Genomic DNA, 23,826 nt, shown 5'->3' with positions numbered 1-23,826 from the left:
TGCAGTCAAATCCAGAGGAAGTCTGGCCCTGGTGCCTAGAACAATGGGCCTGGGGAAACAGGCCTACTGCCACACAAAGGGAATGGGAGGGGGATGGAACGAGGGGAATCATAGCCACATTCACAGCCCAATATAAGCAAGGCCAAGCCTGAGCCTAATGTGGATCAGACTGAAACCAGCACAGACCAAACCAGCCACTGTAAAACAGGATACAAGTCCGGCGTGGGCTGCTATAGCGACAGATAATAAAGAAGAAGCCCATAGCGAGTGGTGACATGTTGATGTCAATGATACCCATCACGGCAATCTGAGGAGTGTCGTGGGGGAGGAGAGTGATGGGCGACCGAGCAGTCTGATCTGAATTGCAAATGAATGTCAGTGTGGATGTTCAGTTGTTCACTGGGGCAGATGACAAAGCCCTGGGGAGAGATTGGGATGCCGAAGAGGGGAAAAGAGGCGAGGGAGAAGGGGAGGAGATAATGGTCTACCAAGCAATGGCCCCCGTAATGGATTCTACTAGACCTTTTCCCACCCTGTCTGTGGATAAACAATGCTACGTTAACGGACCACCACAACAACACACAATCAACTACTAGAAGATCAACGGAGAAAATGTTGTGGCAGACTACCATACTCCTAAAACACAGAGACCCATAGACATACTGTACCATAATGCCCAAGTATATGTATAGTACTTCCTGAGAGACTTCGCTGAGGTGTAGTATGTAGGATTAAGAACAGTAAAGTTTTAACAGGTGGTGGCGTCTCAACTAATGTCTGGAGACCGATTTAGCACATCCCCTAAAGAGACTAAAACTCCGTCCCACAATGCTTCGTTAATCATCACACCAGAGATGCAGTCTCTGAATGATCTAATCAACAGCAACACTGGCATCATCACTCTGTCCACTGAATCACTCCAACACGCCATCTCGTTCTTTCACCCTGTCCTTTCCTAACAGCTGATGGCTCAACTCCTCCGACTGTTAACTTGTGCCCCAGTTTCACACAGACACACAGGCAGATGCTCAGAGAGTTGGGGTGATCAGTGTGAGGGCAGCAGGCAGGGGAGGCATATGGGCTCAGTGTGGTGGATGCTCAGCAGACAGGGGAGGCATATGGGCTCAGTGTGGTGGATGCTCAGCAGACAGGGGAGGCATATGGGCTCAGTGTGGTGGATGCTCAGCAGACAGGGGAGGCATATGGGCTCAGTGTGGATGCTCAGCAGACAGGGGAGGCATATGGGCTCAGTGTGGATGCTCAGCAGACAGGGGAGGCATATGGGCTCAGTGTGGTGGATGCTCAGCAGGCAGGGGAGGCATATGGGCTCAGTGTGGTGGATGCTCAGCAGACAGGGGAGGCATATGGGCTCAGTGTGGTGGATGCTCAGCAGTGTCACATCTGAGGATCAACGATGCGCCATCAGCCTGAGAGCAACACACACACCGGCAACAAATGGTTCCGATGCAGACCGAACCACAAGCAGATAAAGAGAAACAGAAACATGAACTTAATCACAGAGACAACACACACACACACGCGTATAGAGACGAGACAGGAACATCCCAGAGTGTCATAAACTAATCCTCACAGATTCAAAAGATTAGCCACAAAATAACACCCTGACAGCACTCTTTGATTGTCCTAACATCCTGCCCCCATAGAGGCTAAATGTGTCTGATTAAACACGTAACTAAAGGAATCCTGAATCCTCCCATTCTAGAGTCTTGTGCTTGGAACGTACTAGAAGAGCTGTTCCGAAGGACAAAGGATCCAAATCAGAAGCAATCACAGCTCACTCACTTCAGGTAAAGCTGTTCCATGAACACACACAGACCGTTAAGTAATTCTGAACTTCTAGTTATATAGACTCAGCCACAGAGACGTGATATCATATGCAACAACAGCATTTCTACTCTTCCAACAGAACCACATGTGCAAAGCTCTCAATGTCAAAGAAAGCTCCCTTTCCTATAGAAGTATTATGTCACAGAGGAAAGCTTTTCAGTCAACAGGAGAATACGAGTCTGAATCTGCCAGGTAATTCAATATGAACAGGCTGCAAACAAATTAAAAACATGCTGCAACACCAGAGCACTGCAATCTGGCAGTGTTCCAGTGACTCTGAACGCAGCCCAGTTGGCCCCTGAACGCAGCCCAGTGGGGGCTGGCTGGGGATCGATGGAGGGCCTCTACTTTGCGCTTAGGGGGCTGTGCACTTTGTTCAGTCACTGATGCAAAACTGAAGGGGTGACCCTGAAATCAATACTGGACCTGCATGGTTAACAGAGAGTACTTAGAGCTTGCTATTGCACTGAACAAACACACAGCCTCACCAAACAGAGAAAGGACCGGAGTCCAAAGCTGATTGAACCTTGAATATGTGCAGATATAGAATTTCAGCTCTTCTTGACTGAGGACGGGTTAATGGGGTGTTAACTATTTTATTATTAAAATAACAATGATTATCCTTAGTAGCAGCATTTGTAAACAAAAACATCATAATAGACTCCACTGTTCTGCACTGAAACACCAGCCTCATAAGAAGTGTTGGCGTTTTACCATTGAAATAATGACATTATAGCCATTGCTTTCTCACTCTCTCTTTAATCCACACAATTAGCAAGGACAGGTCTGACAAACAAGTTTAGAAAGGTCCCCAATACCTTTAACCCAGTTTACCAGAGACTACAATAATGTAAACAAGGTGATGTCAGGCTGCAACTGTAGCCATTGTCCTAATGATGTTGTTTTTAAACACAGCACATAATTTATGACCTTCAGAGAGTGTAAACATTGTTCCAAATAAATGATATGCACTGATAATGTCATTGAGCTTCATGTGTATTAGTTTAAAATTAAATAGTCCGTTTTAAGAAAAACCCGTTGTTTTTGTATAGTTACCACACAGGGAAAAGGTTCATTTAAATAAGTAAGTAATCTTACCGGCTAATTCGTCCGGTTCCAGCCCAGTTTCGGTGTCTATTCCGCATATCACAAAGTAGTGAGCGAAGCGGCAGGGCGCCGCTCCAGACGCCGCGTTGGTCCCACTCATCTTGGATCACAGATCAGCGTCCTCCCGTTCCTAGTACTCCAACCGAGACATCTACATAGCGATAATTAATCTGGTTTTAAAACTATCCTTTAGTCTTTGTAAATGGCAGAATGATAGTGCTCCGACGCAAGATTACATTAGTTTACTCTTCGTCAAATATATATTTAAATTGATTGAAATATCGAAGAGAATACTTGCTGGTTGTCAGCTCTTGGTCGCACAGACAATACTGATCGAACCGAATGGGAAGAGGGAGCTCGGTGTGTGTGTCTGTGCTTGCTTCCATGCCTCGCGAGGGCGGAGGCTCAACGCGTGGCAGGGCGGGACATTCAAATAAAATCTGATGCATAAATTAGGTGGACAATGTGCACTGTTTGTTGTCTACATGTTAATCAATATTTTGCATTCTGCAGACTATGTTTAATTTTCTCTGAATTGATCAAGGTTAATTCAATTATGTATATGGACATTATCTCATGAGATGGGCCTAACATACAGGCCTAACATTTCCCCAATATTCCTATCCCGTGAAAACAGACACCATGGACTTCCTCAGGTTAATGACTGGTGAGGTGAGGTTAATGACCATGAGAGTTTTAGCACTGTGTTGGGAAGGGCCTTTTCCTCCACAGCCCAGTGCCTCTCCTCTGACACCTGTGCAGATCAAAACACACACTGCTCATTTACAGCCAGTCAGAGGACAGTGTGATATTATGACCCCTTGCTGAGAACCTGTCTTCCTGTCACAGAGTCTGAGGAATAAAAGGGGAGAACAGGGAGGAGAATAGAAGAGAAAGGCTACCACTACATTGGCTGACTCCATAAGTCTCTCTCATGGATTGTGTGAATACTGGCTGGATTTTAACCCTACGATCCCCCAAGCAAGGTCAGCCATGTATAGAATCCTGTAGCCTATTAAGTAAACAACTGGGGTTGAGGAAAACAATAACAGAAACAAAGGCAAGCTGACATCAAGTATGTACGGTTAGGACTTCAACTCGTGAAGAGATTTATTTTATTATGAACTGGGTGGATTGAGCCCTGAACATTGATGGGCTGACAGCCGTGTTATATCAGACCGTATATCACGGGTATGACAAAAGTTATTTTTTTACTGCTCTAATTACTTTGGTAACCAGTTTATAATTGCAATAAGGCACCTCGGGGGTTTGTGGTATATGGCCAATTTTGTGGCTCCTGAATGGCGCAGCGGTCTAAGGCACTGCATCTCAGTGCTAGAGGCGTCACTACAGATACCCTGGTTCGAATCCAGGCTGTATCACAACTGGTCGTGATTGGGAGTCCCATAGGGCGGTGCACAATTGGCCCAGGTTTGGCTGGTGTAGGCTGTCATTGTAAATAAGAATTTGTTCTTAAATGACTTGCCTAGTTAAATAAAAGGTAAAATTATTATTATTATTATTATTTTTTAAATACCACGGCTAAGAGCTGTTCTTAGGCACGACGCAACGCGGACCATATACCACACAACCTCATGCCTTATTGCTTAACTATACATTCTTAACAGGCCTCCACCACCCTTGTACATGGCTTTCTTCAATATATATACAATAAGTGTTGTGTAGAAACAGAAAACATGACCGAAGATTCTGTTATCTGTTCTGATCCATTCACCTATGTGAGTCTCAAGTATCAACACATAGAACGGAGAAGCCTTGCACAAGCGAGTGACTGAAATGAAAGGAACATAAAAATTGTACTTTGCTTCCCTCAGCTGGTGTAACTGTGTGTCTCAAATGTGGTCTTTGGCTGGTGGTGGGGGTAAATAATACTACAATTCTCTTCATTGGATGCTGTGTAGTCTGAGAGAACAGGTACCAACAAAAACATATTTTCTGTATTTATATATTAGTTCAGTGCCATAACAATACAGTAAACATCAAATGGACAAAAACGGACATGTATTAAAAACAAAAAAAAACATGGCATTTCGACCAATGTTTAAGACGAAGTATAAAACCAGTGACCTGTAAAGGACATACATTCCTCAATACCCAAAACATTAGCAGTAGTTGAATTTAACTACAGACAACATCTACGGCCACAGATAACTATAAACCCAGTGCAAGGAACTACGTCAAACTAAGTGACAACGGCTTTCAAATATCATTTGATGACCGACATCTATGATTCATTTATCACCAGTGTTAAAAAACCTGCTTGGCTACAATTGACACATTTTTTTTGTGTATGAGACAGCAGAATCTCACAAAACAATAAGTTCAGTCCGGTTTCTCCCCTTTAGCTTTGGTTCTGGCTGCAATAGACATAGTCAATAAAAAAAGACGGTAAACAAACAAAATACAATTTACAATACCATCACTATGATGACTCAATCCCTATGATGCTCTAACAATGTAGGCAAACAATACTATAAGAGTACGAGTAACCGAACACCAATCACCCTTAGGTGTCAAGAGTAATAATAACAGGTGGTATATAAGATATACTTCTGACTCTTTCAACCACAGCTAACCGGACATATTATAGGGAGAGAAATCAGACGTTTACTCATTTAAAAACATATAAAAACATGTAGAAATGTAAACTGCATAATGAAGCCTAAATATGGCTTTATAGGCACTGTCTGTAATGTTTCAAGTTTTTTTTTTTTAAAGAACAGCATATGCACAATGTCAGGTTTGAGGTAAAAGTATTGTCTTTGCCAGAAACCATCAATTACGGTTCTGTCTGGTGTATCGTGTCAGGGCCGACTGATATGCTTACGAATCATGTCTGTCTCCTGACCACCGCTCGTTCCATTCGTCCACGGGAGAGCTATGGTGCCTGGCTGTTGGCTCAACTCTTCTCCCTTGGCTGGAGGAGGAATGGTGACCACGATGGGGGCTTGCATTCTGAGAGGAACCTGGATGGTGACCATGAGGGGGACTTGCATTCTGATTGGAACACGGATGGTGACCGTGAGGGGGACTTGCATTCTGAGAGGAACCTGGATGATTACCGTGAGGGAGGCTTGCATTCAGACAGGAACCTAAGAGGCAAGCATAAGAAAGCAGGTGAGAAATATTCACATAAGCACTGTAGGAAATAGCCGTCCCCCGACTACTGGCCTTCCAAGTGGAGATGAAGGATCAGTAAGGCAACTTTTCAGTTCAAAAGTCTATTCAATGTACACAGGATCCTGGGAACACTGCCTCAGCATATACTCAGAACACGGCAAGAACATGTTCCAGCCCAGTCAACACAAAAGTCACACTTTCCATGCTTCCACACCTGCATTGCCTGCTGTTTGGGGTTTTAGGCTGGGTTTCTGTACAGCACTTTGAGATATCAGCTGATGTAAGAAGGGCTTTATAAATACATTTGAAAATTGATTTGACTTACATAGGTTTCAGTTACCCAACAAGTTGGTGTTGACGTTCTCATTGATAAGGCTGATTTCTAGTAAAGTTTTTGTACACTCTGAACAAGTACATCAACATTTTCCCCAAGCTTTTTCTATACTTTATGGGTCGTTCCACTTGATTAGAATCACTTTTTGACTGCACCCCTTTTGATTTGAATGAAACTTTCCATACATATTTGCCCATGGTAGAAGTGGTCAGAAAGTGTCTTTTTGGGCCCGAATGACAAAACATTTAGGAGACAGAAGTGCTCAATGTTGACCGATTTTGCATATCCCATTCAGTTTATGCAAAAACTCTTTAGAATTTTTTTAACCTTTAACATCAATTATCAAAAACATGTAAACTATTTTTTTCACTGTATTTTAAACCCTAATTTACATAATCTGAGGTGAATATGTTGTGACCGCCATCGGTTGAGACACAGCATACTTTTGCCAACACTTTTTTGTAAGCTTTGAAATTATATCAAACTCAACTGTTTACCTTTTCCAGTGATGAAGACATAGATGTATGTTAGGGTATGCAAAATCGTCAACTTTGGGCACCTCTATCTCCGTAATGTTTAGGCATTCTGGTCCAAATAGTCCCTTTCTGACATCTTCTACCATGGGCAAATATATATGGCAATTTCTGTTCAAATCAAAAGGGGTGTGGTCAAAAAGTGATTGAAATCAAATGGAATTAAGTCACATCCTGTGAGAGTTTCGAAATACACCTGTCTGTCCACCCTTTTCCCACCCATTTTTACTTAGGTCATATTGACCCAGGCTCACAGGCCTGTGTACAATTGCATGATACATTTGCGTTCACTACCCAGCTCCTATAAATAACATTATACCCTTTCATCTAGATGATTCCAATCACAACATGAAACTGTCTACGTCTGACACTTTTCTAAAAGTAAAAATAGATATACAACTCTTGTTTGAAATACTGGGAAATCATTGGTGCAATTGTAAAAGTAGCCTACCATGTGAGGCTAGCATAGCCTGCGACTTACCTTCAATTTCATTTGGCCTCTTCTTCTGCTTCTCTGACCACTTGTAACCAACTCCAGTTTTTTTTGCTGTAACCAGATGAACTTGTCAATAACTGGAAATCCAATCAAATGCATCTAAATATTGACTTGTAGTGTGTTATTCTGTGTGTTCATTTTTCATACCAATGCTAGCTATACATATTACACAAAAACTTTGAGGGAATACATGCCACTTTCTTTTGTCAGTGCCTTGTGATTGGTGTCCTTACCCGAGTGTCTGGAGTCTTTCGGAGGTTCACGATGGAGAGACTTCGTCAAATGCTTTGCCTGAACAATGCTCTTCTTCATCAAAATGGCAGCAGGCTCCTGCATTTCCAGCTTCCTTTTGAAGCTCTTTTCACATGCACCGCTTGGTCCAGGCTTCAGCTCCCCTATATCTTGCTGATTCTCTTCCCGAACAGGGGGCTGTTCCTTCGTATTCTGGCAGTTCACAGGAGCATATTCCTCTTCATCGTCAGAACGCTGTGCATCTTCCGGATCTTTGTAAGACCTGTTGAACATGACGTCATTTTCATATTCACAGGGATTGAAGTAGTGCACGTTCCTTGGATTCAAAGAAAAGCTGACGTTCCGCTTGGGTTTCGGCAGAGCATCGACACATTTTAGAATGGGTCGGATGATCCTGGTCTCCGGGATGGATCTGGGACTGGCCTGTGGACCTTCCACTTCCTCTGGAGGACACCCAGATCGTCTGCGAGTCCGGGGGGTTGGAGTCGGGACAAAGCTGCTCTCCCAATCTGAGAACACCTGCTGCCTCGCAGACACTTTTGCCCCTAAATGTCCATTGGCATGTTGCTGTGATATCCTGGCCAGATTAGGGCAATCATGACTACCTGGGCTATAACCATTGGGACTGGCAGGCTTGATACAAGGTTTGGGCTTGTGTGCCACTCTTGCTGGTTTGTTCAGCATTTGTGATTCAGGTGAAGCACTGGGAGATGTCTCTTCTCTGTTCTCTCTCTCATTCCCATCCTTTGAAACCTCTGGAGTCCTCAGAAGCTTCGGAATCCTTGGCAGCTTTGGCTTGGGGGGCAGCGAGTCACGCTCACGCTTGCTTTTTGACAACGTTCCTTTCTCATTCCTATTCAACACCTTCGGAATCTTTGACAACATCTGTTGGGATGTCAAGTCGCTCTCTGCCTTACGTTTTAGTTTCTTGCACGAGTCAGGATTCTTAGAGACCATTAACCCTAAACCCAGAGGGTCTCCTCTATCCTCCACCCTCTTCTGCCTTGGTGGGGAACCTTTCTCTCTCTTCCGGCTTGGTGGGGAACCTTTCCTGATAAGATGTTTGGGTAAGGACAGCTTTTTCCATCTGTCTTTTAGGGGTTGAATTGTTTGCTCGTGTTTCACACCGTTCCTCTGCCTCTCTTTGACGACAGGAGACACTGACTTTGCAGGGGAGTGGTGTCTGCTAGTTTTGTTTGGGGATTTAGTCTTTGGCATTTTGGGGACTTCCTCAGTACATGTTGAGGGTGAGCCATTTGTGGAAGGCTTTTTGGGGATGTTTATGGAGAGTTTGAGAGGAACAGTGGTAGTTGAGGATCCCAGCACATGGAGGGTTTTCACCCCAGGGCACAGCGGTGAGTTCTTACTGCTGCTGGCCCTCTCTCTTTCCCCCAACTGGCACTTTAACTCTTTGGAGTCATCAGAGTTCCTGCCTTCAGTTTCAGTTGAATTTCTCCTCTTCTGTGACGTCTTGTCCCTAGATTGACTGGCCTCACCCAGTCTTTCAATTGAAAATCTCCCCTTCTTGTCCCTACTTTGATTGTCCTTGCTCCCTTTCTCAGTTGAATGTCTCCTCTTTGGTGGCTTATTGTCCCTGGATTGACTGCCCTCACGCTCTTTCTCAGTTGAATGTCTCCTCTTCGGTGGCTTATTGTACCTGGATTGACTGCCTTCACGCTCCTTCTCAGTTGATGATCCCCTCTTCTTGTCTCTGCATCGACTTTCATCATTCTCAGTCAAATTTCTCCTCTTGTGTGACGCATGTGGCTTCTTGTCCCTGCTTTGATTATTCAAAGTTGCCTTCTCCCCAGAGCTCTTAGAGGGTTGGGATGGTGACCGTCCCCCCTCTGCTCTCCCATGGCATTTCTTGGGCTTTTGTCTGTCAGATGATGTTGGATGGAGGGTTTCCTCCTTTTCCATTTTTTCTTTTACTTTTTTCTTTGAGTTGCAGGTTTTGTATTGAGTGACAAAGTCAGCAACTTTGTCATACTTATCTGCAGGTGAACCACAGTCCTCTACAGGTGAACACCACTTGTCTGCTATGATGTTAGCTCTTAACTTAGAAGGGTTTTCAAACTTGGGAATTGGTAATGTACTCGTCCTACAGTCTTGGTCCTTCTCTTGCCGTCTTTCCCTATCCTCAGAACCAGGACTGACTTTGTTTTGGGTAGTATGTTCTTGGGCTGACTCACAGGGTGCTTTGGCATCAGTTTCAGGCTCTGTCCTTTTAACATTAGAAGCATGAGCCTCAATCTGAGCATGTTGTTCATTAGGGTTCTCCTCTGTCTCCTGATCTGAATCTTCAATTGTATCTGACCAGAAAAAAAAGTCAGTGATCGGTATGACACCTGTACATTGCTGCATTTCTACCTCTGTCTTATTGTCACAGGATTGATTGTCATCCCCCTCTTCTTCAGTTGATTGTATCTGCTTCTTGTCCCTACATTGATTGTCCACAGTCGCCTTCCCCCCAGAGTCCTTAGGGACCTCTTCTGTCTCCTGATCTGAATTGTCGCTTGTATCTGACAGGGTAAAGCATTGAGCGATTGTTATGCATCTTGTACCTTGCTGCAGTCCTTTCTCTCTCTGACAACTGGTGCATAGGCCACTTTCAAACCCATTGTCAGTTTCAATAATACAAGGACAGTAGCAGGACTTATCTAAGCTGCCACTTTCTATATTCTCTAGTTGCTTTGTCTTGTCTTTGTTTTCAGAGCATGGTTCATGGGACCCGAGTTGGAGGTCAGAGCCATTTTCGATCTGGCAAAACAGTCTCATGGCATCCTCAGATGTCAGGATGGTCAAATTCATTGGGGAAAGGGGTTCTGTGTCCGAGTATGTTGTGAGGTCTGTGACCATTTTGAGGTCTGCATCTGTTGGGCAGTTTGAGTCTGTTGTGAGGTCTGCGTCTGGTGCCTCTGTTTCAGCAAGCAGTTTCACAGCATCCTCTGGTGTGAGAACGGTCAAAATCATTGGGGAAAGGGGTTCTGTCTCTGAGTCTGCATCTGTTGGGAGGTCTGTGTCTGTTGGGGGGTCTGCAACCATCATGAGGTCTATGTTTGTTGTGAGGTCTGAGTCTGTTGCTTCTGCTTCAACAGGTTGTCGTGCAGGAAATTCCAAAGTCTCCATCTTGCTGTGGAAGGTGTCATCCATTTTGACTCCCCCAACCACTTTGGAACTCTCCTCTGCTTTATCTGGTATGAACCACAGAGACCAGGCTCTTCCAGATTCTTTGTCAATGTCATTCAGCTTCTCGTTGACATTTAACCATGATGACCTGTAACACACTTGGGAAGAGCTGTCAACATGTGCTTGAATAGGAAACTTCTCGACCACTTCCCCCAGTGATATACCACTGACTGCAAAGAGAACCACTGCTTCCTCATCCTCTGCGGCCCAGGCAGACACATCTTGCATGATTTCCTTATCCCTTTTATCTTTTAAAGCTTCTACCAGGTTGGAGGCATCCCCGCCCCAATACTGCTCCAATATGGTTTCTAGACAACCATCTTTTGCCTCTGTGATCGTTGCTGCATTCTCCCGACAAGTAACCAGTTGCTGCAGCGTACGTAACTTGAACTGAACTTCAGCAATTGTGGACAAAACAAGAGATCTCTCATCTGCGCCGTTGGAGCTAACTTCCACGATTGTCTGGGTACCCCCGGTGCGTACAATATCAGTTGCCTGAGGGATGATGTGGACAAATGGTGAAGGTGAACTCTTGTCCATCTGTGTGATGACCTGAAGGACCTCATTATTGTCATCTCCAGTAGATGCCAGTGAACTTGTTGCAGATGCATCTACAGGCTTATCATACTCCATAAAACTCTCAACTTGAACCGGCTCATTTAGGACAGATAGAGAACTTGCATCATCTTTAGCTCTTTCCCACAGACTTTCTACTTGTTGTTCGTTGATGGACCAGGCCCGTAAAATCTTAAATGGCACCTCATTGCCTGTATTCTCTGTCTCCATTGGCTCTGGGGACTGCTGTGGACCCATTGGAGGGACGATAGCCACGGGGGGCGGAGTGGTGGCGACTGCCGTCAGGGTCATGCACCTGGGGGTGGACTTAATCTCCAGCCGTATAGGGGATTCCTCAGCACTAAACCTCTCAGGGGGCCTCGCCTGGTTGTCTTTGGTGTTACTATGTAGGTGCATTTTGCCTGCTTGTAAAATATCCATCTTCTCTGTGCTGGATTGTTGTGCCTGGCAGGGGTCTTGTGTTGAGTTGTTCCCATTTACAGGTCCATTTTTAGATCTTAAAACACTCTGGAGCCAGTCTTGTATTTCATTGAGTGAGATCTTATGTTTATGAGGAGGTTTTTCCTGAAGTGTCTCAGTGAGAGGTTTGGGAAGAGAGGGAGCATATTGCTGGTCAGGGGTGGCAGAGGTCTGAGTGTGAGAAACCAGAGCAACATTGCCAGGAAGATTATCTGTTTGTTGTGTTATAGCTTGGGAAGGAACACTAGGTCCTAGTATAGCATGGCTGGCTGCTTTGGAATGGGCCCTCGAACGTCCACTAGACCGACCCCTGGAACCACCCCGAGAACGTCTACTAGGACCACCCCGAGAACGTACACTAGAACCACCCCTAGAATTTCCACGGGAACCACCCCTAGAATTTCCACGGGAACCACCCCTAGAATGTCCCCTTGAGCATTCAGTAGAATGTCCCCTTGAATGTACATTGCAATGTCCTCTAGCATGTCCATTGGAATGGGTGGGATCGAACATCTGCCATTTGCTTTCCAAGTAATGGAGATTGTTATGATTCACTGTCTGACCAAACATATAATCCTGCTCAGTGTTATGGTGATGGGAAATATCCTCATGCCCTCTTTCGACAATGAGTGGGGGTAAAAAGTCATTGCTGGGGAAGTGGGGTTCATGCTTAGCCCATGTTTCTGTTCTCTCTCCACTGCAGTGTAAGGTTACATTAGGGGGTGCCTGGCCTCTCAAGTGTCCATAGAGATTGGGCCAATCCCTTATGTTCTGACTCTGAGCCATTATGTGATGGTCCTGATGATACGGATGAGGCGGCTGGGTCTCTTGTGTCCGATGTCCACGGAAGTGCATTTGAGAGTTTTGTCTATGGGAGTTGTAGTGGGGCCGCATGGCAGCGTCATCCTCACGGTTCAGGCACGGGTGTCCCCTTTCTTGTTGGGTGAGGTACTGTCTTTCACCAGCTGGGGGATCACTTTCCCAGTGAGCCATATTTTGGTGGCTGTATCCGTCACCGTCGCTCCATTCTCTTGATCTGGCATTTTCACACGCATTATACATGTTGTGTCAGCTCTATCCGTCTCAGCACATTGAGCTGAGTAGCATTTCAAGCATATGGGGCACCATCCTCAAAAGTTGAATTGAAGAGTTTAATTCTAGAGGGGAAAAAAAGAGAAACAGTTGTGAAAACTATGCAATAGTTATCCATCAACCAAGTTGTTGATTTTTCTAACATACACTGCAACGCTGAAATATGTCTAGGACATGTGACTGCCAGTTCAGACATTATGGGTTGAAATGTAGAGAGCTGCGCACAATTCACAATCAACTAACACCATCAACATTGTACACACTCATATAGGAGGAGCATGTGCCCCACAAATAGCAGCCTGGGCAGGAGGAGAGTTCCACCTCAGGTCAAGTTGACCCTCCACATCTATTTGGTGTATAATATGGCATTGTTGATATCCAAGGCCCTTTCTCAGGATTAAACCAAGGAAACTTGTCTCAGGCTAATTATGACAATTGACCACACAACAACTGTCTCCAACCTTGAAGTGATGCAGAGATGCAACCTTGAAGTGAATGAATCAATGGTTAAACAGTTAACATAACAATGGAGCCTATTCATTCCTAGCTATGTAGACAGCGTCCCTCGAGTCACACCAGGTTTTAAGCTACCCCGGCCAAATCCGGATGACACTGGGCCAATTGTGCGCTACTACAGTTAGGATTAATTAAGCCAGCTAACTTTAATAAGCAACCAGATACAACTATTGATTTTCTGGTAAAAAAAAAAAAAGCTAAACTTAGATATGTGTTTTCGTTTGTTGAATCTATTAGACCATTCCCATTTCAAGCGTAGCTTTCTAAAAAATAAAGTTATATAATATTTAGGCAACTTATCTGACTAACTCCTTTTTCCTGCTTTGTAGTATAACTCTCTGGGCTGCACAGGAAAAAAGAATACGTTCTAATCAAAGTTTATTGGTCACGTACAAAGTTTAGAAGATGTTATAGCGGGTGCAGCGAAATGCTTGTTACTAGCTCCTAAGAATGCAGTAAAATGTCAAACAGGTACACAAAGTATTAAAAAATAATAATAATACATTTATAATAAAATCATGTCGTAATGAATCCAATTAACAACCCAAATAGGACTGTAACAGCAGTCTAAATGCAATCTATATGTATATATACCGGATGAATTTACACAAGATATAATACGAATTATATATTAGAGCGAGCTATGGCAAGAAAACATTTTATTTGCCTTTTAGCAGATGCTCTTATCCAGAGAGACTTACAGGAGCAATTAGGGGTAACTGCCTTGCTCAAGGGACAGATTTTTCACCTAGTTGACTCGGTGATTCAAACCAGCAACCTTTTAGTTACTGGCCCAACACTCTTGACTACCTGCTACCCCACTATATAAATAAGTGTGTATTGTTTGATTCTAGCTTAAAATATACTTATTGATGTTGCCATATCTTATTGATTACTTTACATGTATAAGGAAGGTCGGGGTCAATGAAGGGGGTAATAGGAACGTGGTGTATGGAAAGTTAATGAGTGAGACGAGTGCAGATAACATTTCTTACAGAATGTAAACTATTGTTGAATATCAAGGCCCCTAAGGAGAAAGGCAAAGGGAAACAATCTGGTTTTAGTCACTGATAAAGACAGGACAGGGAGTAGTGAGGAATTCAGCCCGAGGTCAAGTAAACAGATGAAGTGAGAAGAAACGGTCTTTTCCCACACACATATCCCTTCCACGCCCACAAAGGTTCGAGCATCAGGCAGGGCCATGACTACACCAGTGAGAAGAACCAATGAAGTTCCTGACTAGCAACAGAGATGTATTGGCTGTCTAGATGTGCAAGGAGTTGACTCCGCCTAGTAGGAGGGTATAAATATTTGCGCTTGTGTAATCATACCTTGTCTTTTGCAGCTGTTCAACCCAGTGGGTGAATAAACTTGGTTTGAGCTTTTTCTAGTCGTCCATTTGAGTTTTTAGGCTGTTTGTTCAGAACCTAACAGTATAAACAGTAACTAAAATGTACAGTATTAGAGATATTAGAATGAGCCATATCGAGAATACAGTATTTAAATACACAGGGTGAAACGGGAAGTGTCCAGTGGTTTAATGCATCTATAAAATGGGACAACAGCTTTGGTTGTGTGTGTGTGTGTGTGTGTGTGTGTGTTAGTGTATGTTTGATAGCGTGTGTGTTTTGTGTGAGTGAGCATCACTTGGTAGACGGTTAGTGATGTCTGCTCAACAGTCTGATAGCCTGGCGATAGGCCTGAAAAAAGGACATGATGGCGCATTTCCATTGGGGTTTTACCCCAGTGTTTTAACCAAAAGGCTCTGACTTTTCTCTATCCGTCTACACAAGATGGCCCCCGTGTCTCGCTGGGCCATGCCTCCAGCGTACCTGCTCCGACTTAGAGCCATGGTTAGGCCACTGGTACTTTCCAGCCTGCATTTACATAAAAATGGCTAAATGAGAACATGGGTTTACACCTTCGACGGTGAACACCTTCTCACAAAGCAACTGTCTTAATTATGTAGAGGTTGTTGATTCTTGTTGAAGTCCTCACTCTCAGCCCTAACTATGGAAACACAATTTCCCTAGTATAACATCAGGATGTATACACTAGTGTAAGACTGGTGTAAAACATTTAGAGGACAATAATATTAGTAGTTATAAGCAGGAAACACAGATTGGAACCGTAAGAGGGACTGACTGATGAGGGATGAGGTAATCCAGTGGTGTGGAGTCACAGGGGGTTAGGATGTAGAGTAGAGACTGTGTTTCCTGTCTAAAGTAGGTATAAAGGCCATCAGATCTGGAGAGGAGAACCTTGAGACTGACAGGCCAACTATTCTGCATATGCCATCATATTGTTCCACCGTGCCATGCAGCCAGTAGGATGCATTTTTTTAAACATAAATTACAAGATGGCACCAAAGAACATGGCTGATGTTTTACATTCTCCCAACCAATTGTACAATTTTGTTCTTTTTTTTTGCGTTTTGTGGAACTTATTTTTGAACTTATTGTGTACATAATGTTGCTGCTACCGTCTAATATGACCGAAAAGGACATCAGAAAATCCTGGGAAGAATAAACTTGGTTAGGCTTTCATAGTGTCTGTTGAGTTTTTACTCTGAGAATTAGAACCTAACAAGGGGCAATGACATTAACATGAAAAACGCCTCCAAAATATGAGGCATTACATCCATATTCAGCAGTTGCTACATCAATTTTTGTATAAAAAGAATGTATGATATGTACCCATTGATTCTTGAATATAGATATAGTCGCCTCATGAGCTTAGTTCAACTGTCGTACCCTATCAGAACCCAAAATATACGCTTGTTTTACGCCAATGTCTATAAACAAACACTATATACAACTCGTCATTCAGGGCAGGTGGGGCAGACTTCAAGGCACACTTAAACAACATGGCTACCACAGCATTCTGCAGCGATACGCCATCCCATCTGGTTTGCTCTTAGTGGGACTGACTATCATTTGTTTTTCAACAGGACAATGACCCATCACAACTCCAGGCTGTGTAAGGGCTATTTGACCAAGGAGAGTGATGGAGTGCTGCAGCAGATGACCTGGCTTCCACAATCACCCAACCTCAACCCAATTGAGATGATTTGGGATGAGTTGGACTGCAGAGTGAAGGAAAAGCAGCCAACAAGTACTCAGCATGTGGGAACTCCTTTAAAACAGTTAGAAAAGCATTCCAGGTGAAGCTGGTTGAGAGAATGCCAAGAGTACGCATCAAGTCAAAGGGTGGCTCTGCAAATTCAGCTATTGTTGGAAGCCAGCCAATATAAAACATAAACTATATTAAAATTACTAAAGGTTGCAGCATACGTTGTGTAAATGGTGAACTCATACAGCCGTCAACCCTTGTCACTGCAATCCGTTTCACATTTGCTAGCTGACTAGCTAGCTACCTTTTAGATTGAAGCCCATATAGAAGATAGATGACAGAAGTCCATCTCCTACTGTAAATAACCTGCACAATGTGTGTGTGTGTGTGTGTGTGTAGCCAGCCAGGTAGAAAAATGGCAGATAAAATACAGACATCAGAGTATACAGAGTATTTTTCAGTACACCCAAACGCAAAGTAAGAACCCTAGTAGCCTAATATCTCAAAGACTAGTTGATAAAATGTTCATAAGAAAGAAGTGAAATGCTAATGGAAATGTTTCACAATGATGTCATTTGGCAGAGCAGGCAACAGATGGCACACAGCCAGCAGAGCTGGGGACACATGGGGAGGAACAGGGAGTCTCGGGTATGTTTGTTGAGTCTTTGTTTGGCAACATTATGAAAGGTTCTTTTTTTTTTTTGACTTGTAAAATAGGGACATAATTGGAAAATGCCATGGATACCCCTACTCTCAACTTAAACAGATCTTAGTTCAGTCACCAGTTTAAGGCAATGGTATTGCTGTTGTGATTAATTGTGTCGTTTTGGGTACCGGTAGTTAGGAGTATGGCAAACACCTTATTTCTTTTCTAGGAGACAGACTGGGTCAGTGAGGGTGGTGAAAGGGAAAGAGCCTTCAGAGGACTGGTCCTGCCGTGGTCACAGCCACGGCAGGACCAGGTGTCAACATTGTTGCCAGCAGCACCAGTATAGGGGACAGTGGCACAGCGTTGTCCAGTTACCTCAGTGATGGCACAAAACCCTATCAGCCACATCCACAATTTATAGAACCGCAAACTCTTGCCAACAGAGTGTTGACGTTTCAAGAGAGATGGTTTCGCGATTTCCCCTGGCTACATTATAATCCATCAATAAAAGGAGTGTTGTGTTTTCACTGTAACCAAGGGTTTTCAAGCCAGCCATCTTTTGGCGAAAGAGAGGATGCTGCCTTCATTAGTGCAGGATTTAGGAACTGGAGAAAAGCCATTGAAAAATTCACAGCACATCAAAACTGCCAAACCCACCACCACTTTGTAACTGTAACAGCACACCAGCTAAATCCATTCATAGCCCAGTTATCCAGCGTGTGTGGTAAACAGCAGAAATGACAAACGCTACCTTGCACTGTATGAGAAAGCAACAACATTGATTAAATCCATTGAGACACACTCAAGATGTTTTGCTGGCAAAGCAGTGGATCACTATAGGGCAGAATTTTTGAAAGTGTTGGATGGTGTGGAGGTTCAGTTTGGTGACCGTTTTGACCAGGACAGTCTAAACGTCCTGCAAAAGTTGGAAAGAGCGCTTCTCACCGGGGGAGTTGGATGAGTCTCTAGATCAGTACTCTGAGCTGAACATAGATTCTCTTTCAGTGCAGTTGCCTCTCTTTCGCAACAAATACCCCTGTAGCAGCAGCGGTCCTCAGGAGGCATCCAGCAGAGGTGCGGGGGTTGGTTGACCAAGTTGAGGTGCTGATCAGAATTTTGTTTGTGGTGCCAGTGTCTTCATGTGAGGATGAGAGGAGTTTCAGTGCACTCCGCAGGTTAAAGACTTGGCTACCGGCTAGCATGGACCAAGAGAGACTGAACGGCGTAGTTGTCTGTAATGTACATAAATGCAGGATGGTCTCGAGGGAAAATATCTGCCAGCAATTTGTTGGATCCATTGAAACCTGCAAACATATGTTCGGTTCTTTTGTTCAGTAGTGTGTATATGTAACTGATGTGAAATGGCTAGCTAGTTAGCGGTGGTGCGCGCTAATAGCGTTTCAATCAGTGACGTCACTCGCTTTGAGACCTTGAAGTAGTGGTTCCCCTTGCTCTGCAAGGGCCACGGCTTTTGTGGAGCGATGCTTCGTGGGTGACTATTGTTGATGTGTGCAGAGGGTCCCTGGTTCGCGCCCGGGTCGGGGCGAGGGGACGGACTAAAGTTAAACTGTTACATATAGCAGTGGTTCTCAACCTTTTTTGGGTACTGGAAGCCTGCATATTTTGAGGCAAGGCGGGCAAAGGTTTTGAGTGGTCCTCAGGGACCTCCACCCCCTCTATTATATGTAAAGTTACTGGAATCCTTGTGCCGAATACGTTCATTACACTTTTTTATGTCACGGACCCCTTGCAATTACACCAGGGACCCCTGTTTGAGAACCCCTGGTGTATAGTATTATATGTTATTTTGTTTAGTATTTTTCAGTTTTTAGTACATGCCAGTACACTAATTATTTGTTTGATGTTATTTAAAATTGCATACTTTGTGTGACATACTTGTCCATAGCTGCTGTTTGAAGAGTTGAGACACTGACTGAACAATAAATAAGTATTTTTGAAGGATATTTTGGTTGATTTGTTTGGGTTATTCATTGAAGTAGTTATTTCGCTTTTAGAACTGTACTCACTTTGAGTGTTTTGTTCTTGTAAAGATATTGTAATAGACTCATGCCAGTGGCACATATTTAATGACTATATAAATGTATCAGAAAAAGTAAAATTCAATACAGAGACCAACTTTGTGATGGTTCTCAATGGAGAGTGTTTTAGATGACATCACACTATGTTCATTGTATTTACGAAAATTGCACCCATACAGTGTACAGTACCATTGCCACCTACTGGCCATTCTTGGTATTGCTGGTTGTAAATACAAATACCTGCATATATACTGGACTGATAAGGAACACTGCTATACCTATTATTAGTAGTAGTAGTAGTATTATAATGATTTAAACATTTGAACAAGTTGGGACAACCCTTCAGTTAACTACTGTACCTATCAATTATCCAGTAGTAGTAATTATGGTCCCTCAATATACATTTAACATATTACAACGTAGGTTGTGTTACAGCACTACTTTTGGTGTCCCCTTCAGGAATTGCTCTTGAGAAAATGTTATGTAATTGTCCCCTCCAAAGTTGATATCAGATTTAAGCCCCTGGTTAAAACTATCATTTTGATATCATGGATGGTCAGTCCTTGCGTCCATAGCGCTATATATGAATTTTAGAGTGGTTACATTTCTCCAGCCCCGACCCTCAGCTTTTTACAGAAACAGTGTTAGGGATTCACATCGTTATTGTTTCTACTGCTGATTGCCGCCTTACGATGTGTTACAAAGTGACGAGCAAACACATTTAAACGGTCCTCCATATTACTTGGATAACTCCTGGAGAATTAATACCCTTGCGTAACGTTAAATCCGATGCTTTTGTTTCACAAATATAAACTACTGATCAACATAGACAGCATTGTTGTTCAATGTCAACCATTGGATTTTCCTAAGAGAATATCGACATAGGATACTTACAGAAAGCCTGCGCCGCTCCTCTCTCACACATACCGGATATCAACCGTAAACATGCATATTCCCAACCGAGATTTAGCAATCAACAACTCCTCTCTCCCGTGGGGTTTATCAGCGGTTGGCATCCAACGTTATGGCGCATTACTGCCAAAAACACTCCATTCTTCCGTTAGAACTTTTTCAAATGTATATCTCGTGAGCGAGCGTGACTGGTACTAGAGATTCAAGTTCCACGCCCCCAGAGTTTTCTCCGCTCCTTCAACTGATTGGCAGTATTCTCTAACCATTATTTTATTGAAGCAAATAACAAAAAACGAAACCAATATTGCAAGACAAATTATTAATGAACAGAAATACGTTATAATTTCTCTGCGGTTTTAGGTTTGTTCTTGCTATAATTTGTTTTTTCTTCCTGCTATAATTTGACCGTTGAGCAAGCTCAAACAAATAACTAGTTGTTTCGTTGTGTCATTTATTACTGCACTAATGCTTAGTAATATGGAAGGAATGATTATCTATAGATCGAAAACGGGACCTTTTCCTGACTCTACAGCTATTTAGAAAGCATATTCAATGGTGAAATTCCATCCATTTCCAACAACATGTTGACTCCGGAGGACATTGTCTAAAGGAAACTAATACACATATTTGTCTCTAGACACGCGAGTGTGGTCCTACACTATCTACATATACATCAATTTCTGGAGTCGATCAACGTAAGATATGCTCACAGAAGGAAAAAAATAAGCGCAATGACAATTGTCTTCGATAACCGTACGGTGTCCTTTAAAGCTATTATCCAAGTTGAACTAGAACCAGACAAATCAGGATTTGAGGAAGGGGAGTATGAAACGTGGCAATAAATAATAGATAAGCCGTCCAAGAAAACTCCGCAGAAAAGAGAATACTGATCTAAACCAGATGTTCCTAAAATGGATGTCTCTAAGAAAGTCCAGAAAAGGTCTCCCCTGCGCAGGTCATTACTGAATAAACCCTGGGTGAGTTTTTTCGACTACAATAGTTATTTTTTCTATACCACTGCGCAGGGGAGATATTTTTTCTATAACACTGTATCAATCAGCCATACTTACATGAACGGCTTATGAACGACAGTTGTGGCTGCTTTGTGTGATGTATTGTTGTCTCTACCTTCTTACCCTTTGTGCTGTTGTCTGTAACCCAATAATGTTTGTACCATGTTTTGTGCTGCTACCATGTTGTTTTGCTACCATGTTGTTGTCATGTTGTGTTGCTACCATGCTGTGCTGTCATGTGTTGCTGCCTTGCTATGTTGTTGTCTTAGGTCTCTCTTTATGTAGTGTCGTGCTGTCTCTCTTGTTGTGATGTGTGTTTTATTTATTTGAAATGTTTATTTTTTTTAAAGCCCCAGTCCCCGCAGGAGGTCTTTTGCATTTTGGTAGGCCATCATTGTAATTAAGAATTTGTTCTTAACTGACTTGAACGAGTTAAATAAAGGTTAAATAAAATAAAAAACGTCTCTTCATACAAATGAATAGCAACACACCACACTGCCAGTTCATTTAACATTTCCATGAGGTTTAATACCATTCAGAAAATGTACAAAAGAAACCAGTGTTCCTTGGTAGTTGGAGAAGGATCGAGACAGAGAGAAGCCACAGAGCAGAACAGTGCAAGGCCCTTACTTCACTCCCTCCCTGTTACAGGAAACAGATAGGAGTGAACGGCTTAAGTGTGTGTGTGAGACAAAGACTGCCTGATCAGCGGTCCTCTCCAGCAGGAAGTGCAGTGGTCGACCTCCCTTGTTTTGTACTGGACCGTCGAAAAACTTGCCTTTCCTCTTGCTCTTATTCTAGATCACCTTCTCAACCTCTATCTTGTTCTATGGGTAACTATCCAGTACATGTATTGTGAAATCTTAGAGTAGTAAACAGAACCATTATGGGCTCAACAGAAGTCCCTACATAATATTATAATGACCCTCACACAATACACCTGCGTTATATGTGCATTACAGCTGGACAACTTTCTCATGGCTTCTGGAGGGAAATGCTGTAGGAATGCTCAACCGGTGTCGCTCATTCAGCCGACAGAAAATTTCAACCGGTTCTCCCCATGGCTGAAGCAGCAAGGACATAAGTACATTGGCCAGAGGAAGAGAAGGTGACACCCAGTACATTTGCTATTTCTGAGTAGGGTAACATGCCAAAGATTACATTAAGCTAAACGAACATGAGTACATTAGCCAAGGCCATAAGTACATTTATGACAGCTGGACATACTAATGTCAGAAGGACACAGGAAGGAGGATGGTAGCAAAATGACCAACAGGTGAAACATACTGTAAGCATGCAATAAATTTATTATTTTTGTATGACATAAAGGGTTCCTGCCAACATTATAATCTAACCGGAAGCAGATATAGATGTTATTGGGCGTGATCAAGCAAAGAACTCAAGACTAAAATATAATGGTGGCAGAAGGACTCAGGGGAGTATGAAACATGGTGAAGCCCCAAATTGCCCTCACTGGAAGCCTGTGTTTCAGTCATAAGGAAGTGGATGGCTGCAAATATTTTACTTTTACACTCAGACAAAACAGAGATGCTTGTTCTAGGTCCCAAGAAACAAAGAGATCTTCTGTTGAATCTGACAATTAATCTTGATGGTTGTAAAGTTGTCTCAAATAAAACTGAAGGACCTCGGCGTTACTCTGGACCCTGATCTCTCTTTTGACGAACATATCAAGACTGTTTCAAGGACAGCTTTTTTCCATCTACGTAACATTGCAAAAATCAGAAACTTTCTGTCCAAAAATGATGCAAAAAAAGTTTTCCATGCTTTTGTCACTTCTAGGTTAGACTACTGCATGTGAAGGTGATGGTGTGAAGGTGAACAGAAAGGCACTGGAGCAATGAACCGCCCTTGCTGTCTCTGCCTGGCCGGTTCCCCTCTCTCCACTGGGATTCTCTGCCTCTAACCCTATTACAGGGGCTGAGTCACTGGCTTGCTGGTGCTCTCCTTGCCGTCCCTAGGAGGGGTGCGTCACTTGAGTGGGTTGAGTCACTGATGTGGTCTTCCTGTCTGGGTTGGCGGCCCCCCCTTGAGTTGTGCCGTAGCGGAGATCTTTGTGGGCTATACTCAGCCTTGTCTCAGGATGGTAAGTTGGTGTTTGAAGATATCCCTCTAGTGGTGTGGGGGCTGTGCTTTGGCAAGGTGGGTGGGGTTATATACCGCCTGTTTGGCCCTGGCCGGGGGTATCATCGGATGGGGCCACAGTGTCTCCTGACCCCTCCTGTCTCAGCCTCCAGTATTTATGCTGCAGTAGTTTACATGTCGGGGGGCTAGGTTCAGTCTGTTATATCTGGAGTATTTCTCCTGTATCCGGTGTCCTGTGTGAATTTAAGTATGCTCTCTCTAATTCTCTCTTTCTTTCTTTCTTTCTTTCTTTCTCTCTCTCTGAGGACCTGAGCCCTTGTACCATGCCTCAGGACGACCTGGCATGATGACTCCTTGTTGTCCCCAGTCCACCTGGCCGTGCTGCTGCTCCAGTTTCAACTGTTCTGCCTGCGGCTATGGAACCCTGACCTGTTTACCGGACGTGCTACCTGTCCCAGACCTGCTGCTTTCAACTCTCTAGGGACAGCAGGAGCG

General features: G+C 43.5%; 2 protein-coding genes across 8 annotated transcripts in view; both read right to left on the bottom strand.

The window, feature by feature from the left end:
• Positions 1–3,301, bottom strand: part of LOC120050033 (DENN domain-containing protein 5B-like) — an 85,168-nt gene extending 81,867 nt beyond the window's left edge. For all 7 annotated transcript variants that reach the window (XM_038996630.1, XM_038996632.1, XM_038996631.1 and 4 more), the window contains exon 1: positions 2,947–3,301. In XM_038996630.1, the coding sequence (XP_038852558.1) occupies positions 2,947–3,055 (109 nt within the window). In that variant the 5' untranslated portion in view covers positions 3,056–3,301. The remainder of the gene's footprint in view (positions 1–2,946) is intronic.
• Positions 3,302–4,904: 1,603 nt separating this feature from the next.
• On the bottom strand, positions 4,905–20,316 carry LOC120050031. Its single transcript, XM_038996629.1, has 4 exons — positions 20,198–20,316; positions 7,693–13,092; positions 7,445–7,510; positions 4,905–6,068 (listed from the first exon to the last, which is right to left on the bottom strand). The coding sequence occupies exons 2-4, from the start codon at positions 12,995–12,997 to the stop codon at positions 5,800–5,802; spliced, it is 5,640 nt and encodes a 1,879-aa protein (XP_038852557.1). The 5' UTR covers positions 12,998–13,092; positions 20,198–20,316; the 3' UTR covers positions 4,905–5,799.
• Between the last annotated feature and the right edge of the window lie 3,510 nt (positions 20,317–23,826).

Source organism: Salvelinus namaycush, chromosome 6 (assembly GCF_016432855.1).
Source record: "Salvelinus namaycush isolate Seneca chromosome 6, SaNama_1.0, whole genome shotgun sequence".
NCBI lineage: Eukaryota > Metazoa > Chordata > Actinopteri > Salmoniformes > Salmonidae > Salvelinus > Salvelinus namaycush.
The sequence above is the reverse complement of the archived record's forward strand: the minus strand, read 5'-3'. Positions and strand labels throughout refer to the sequence as shown.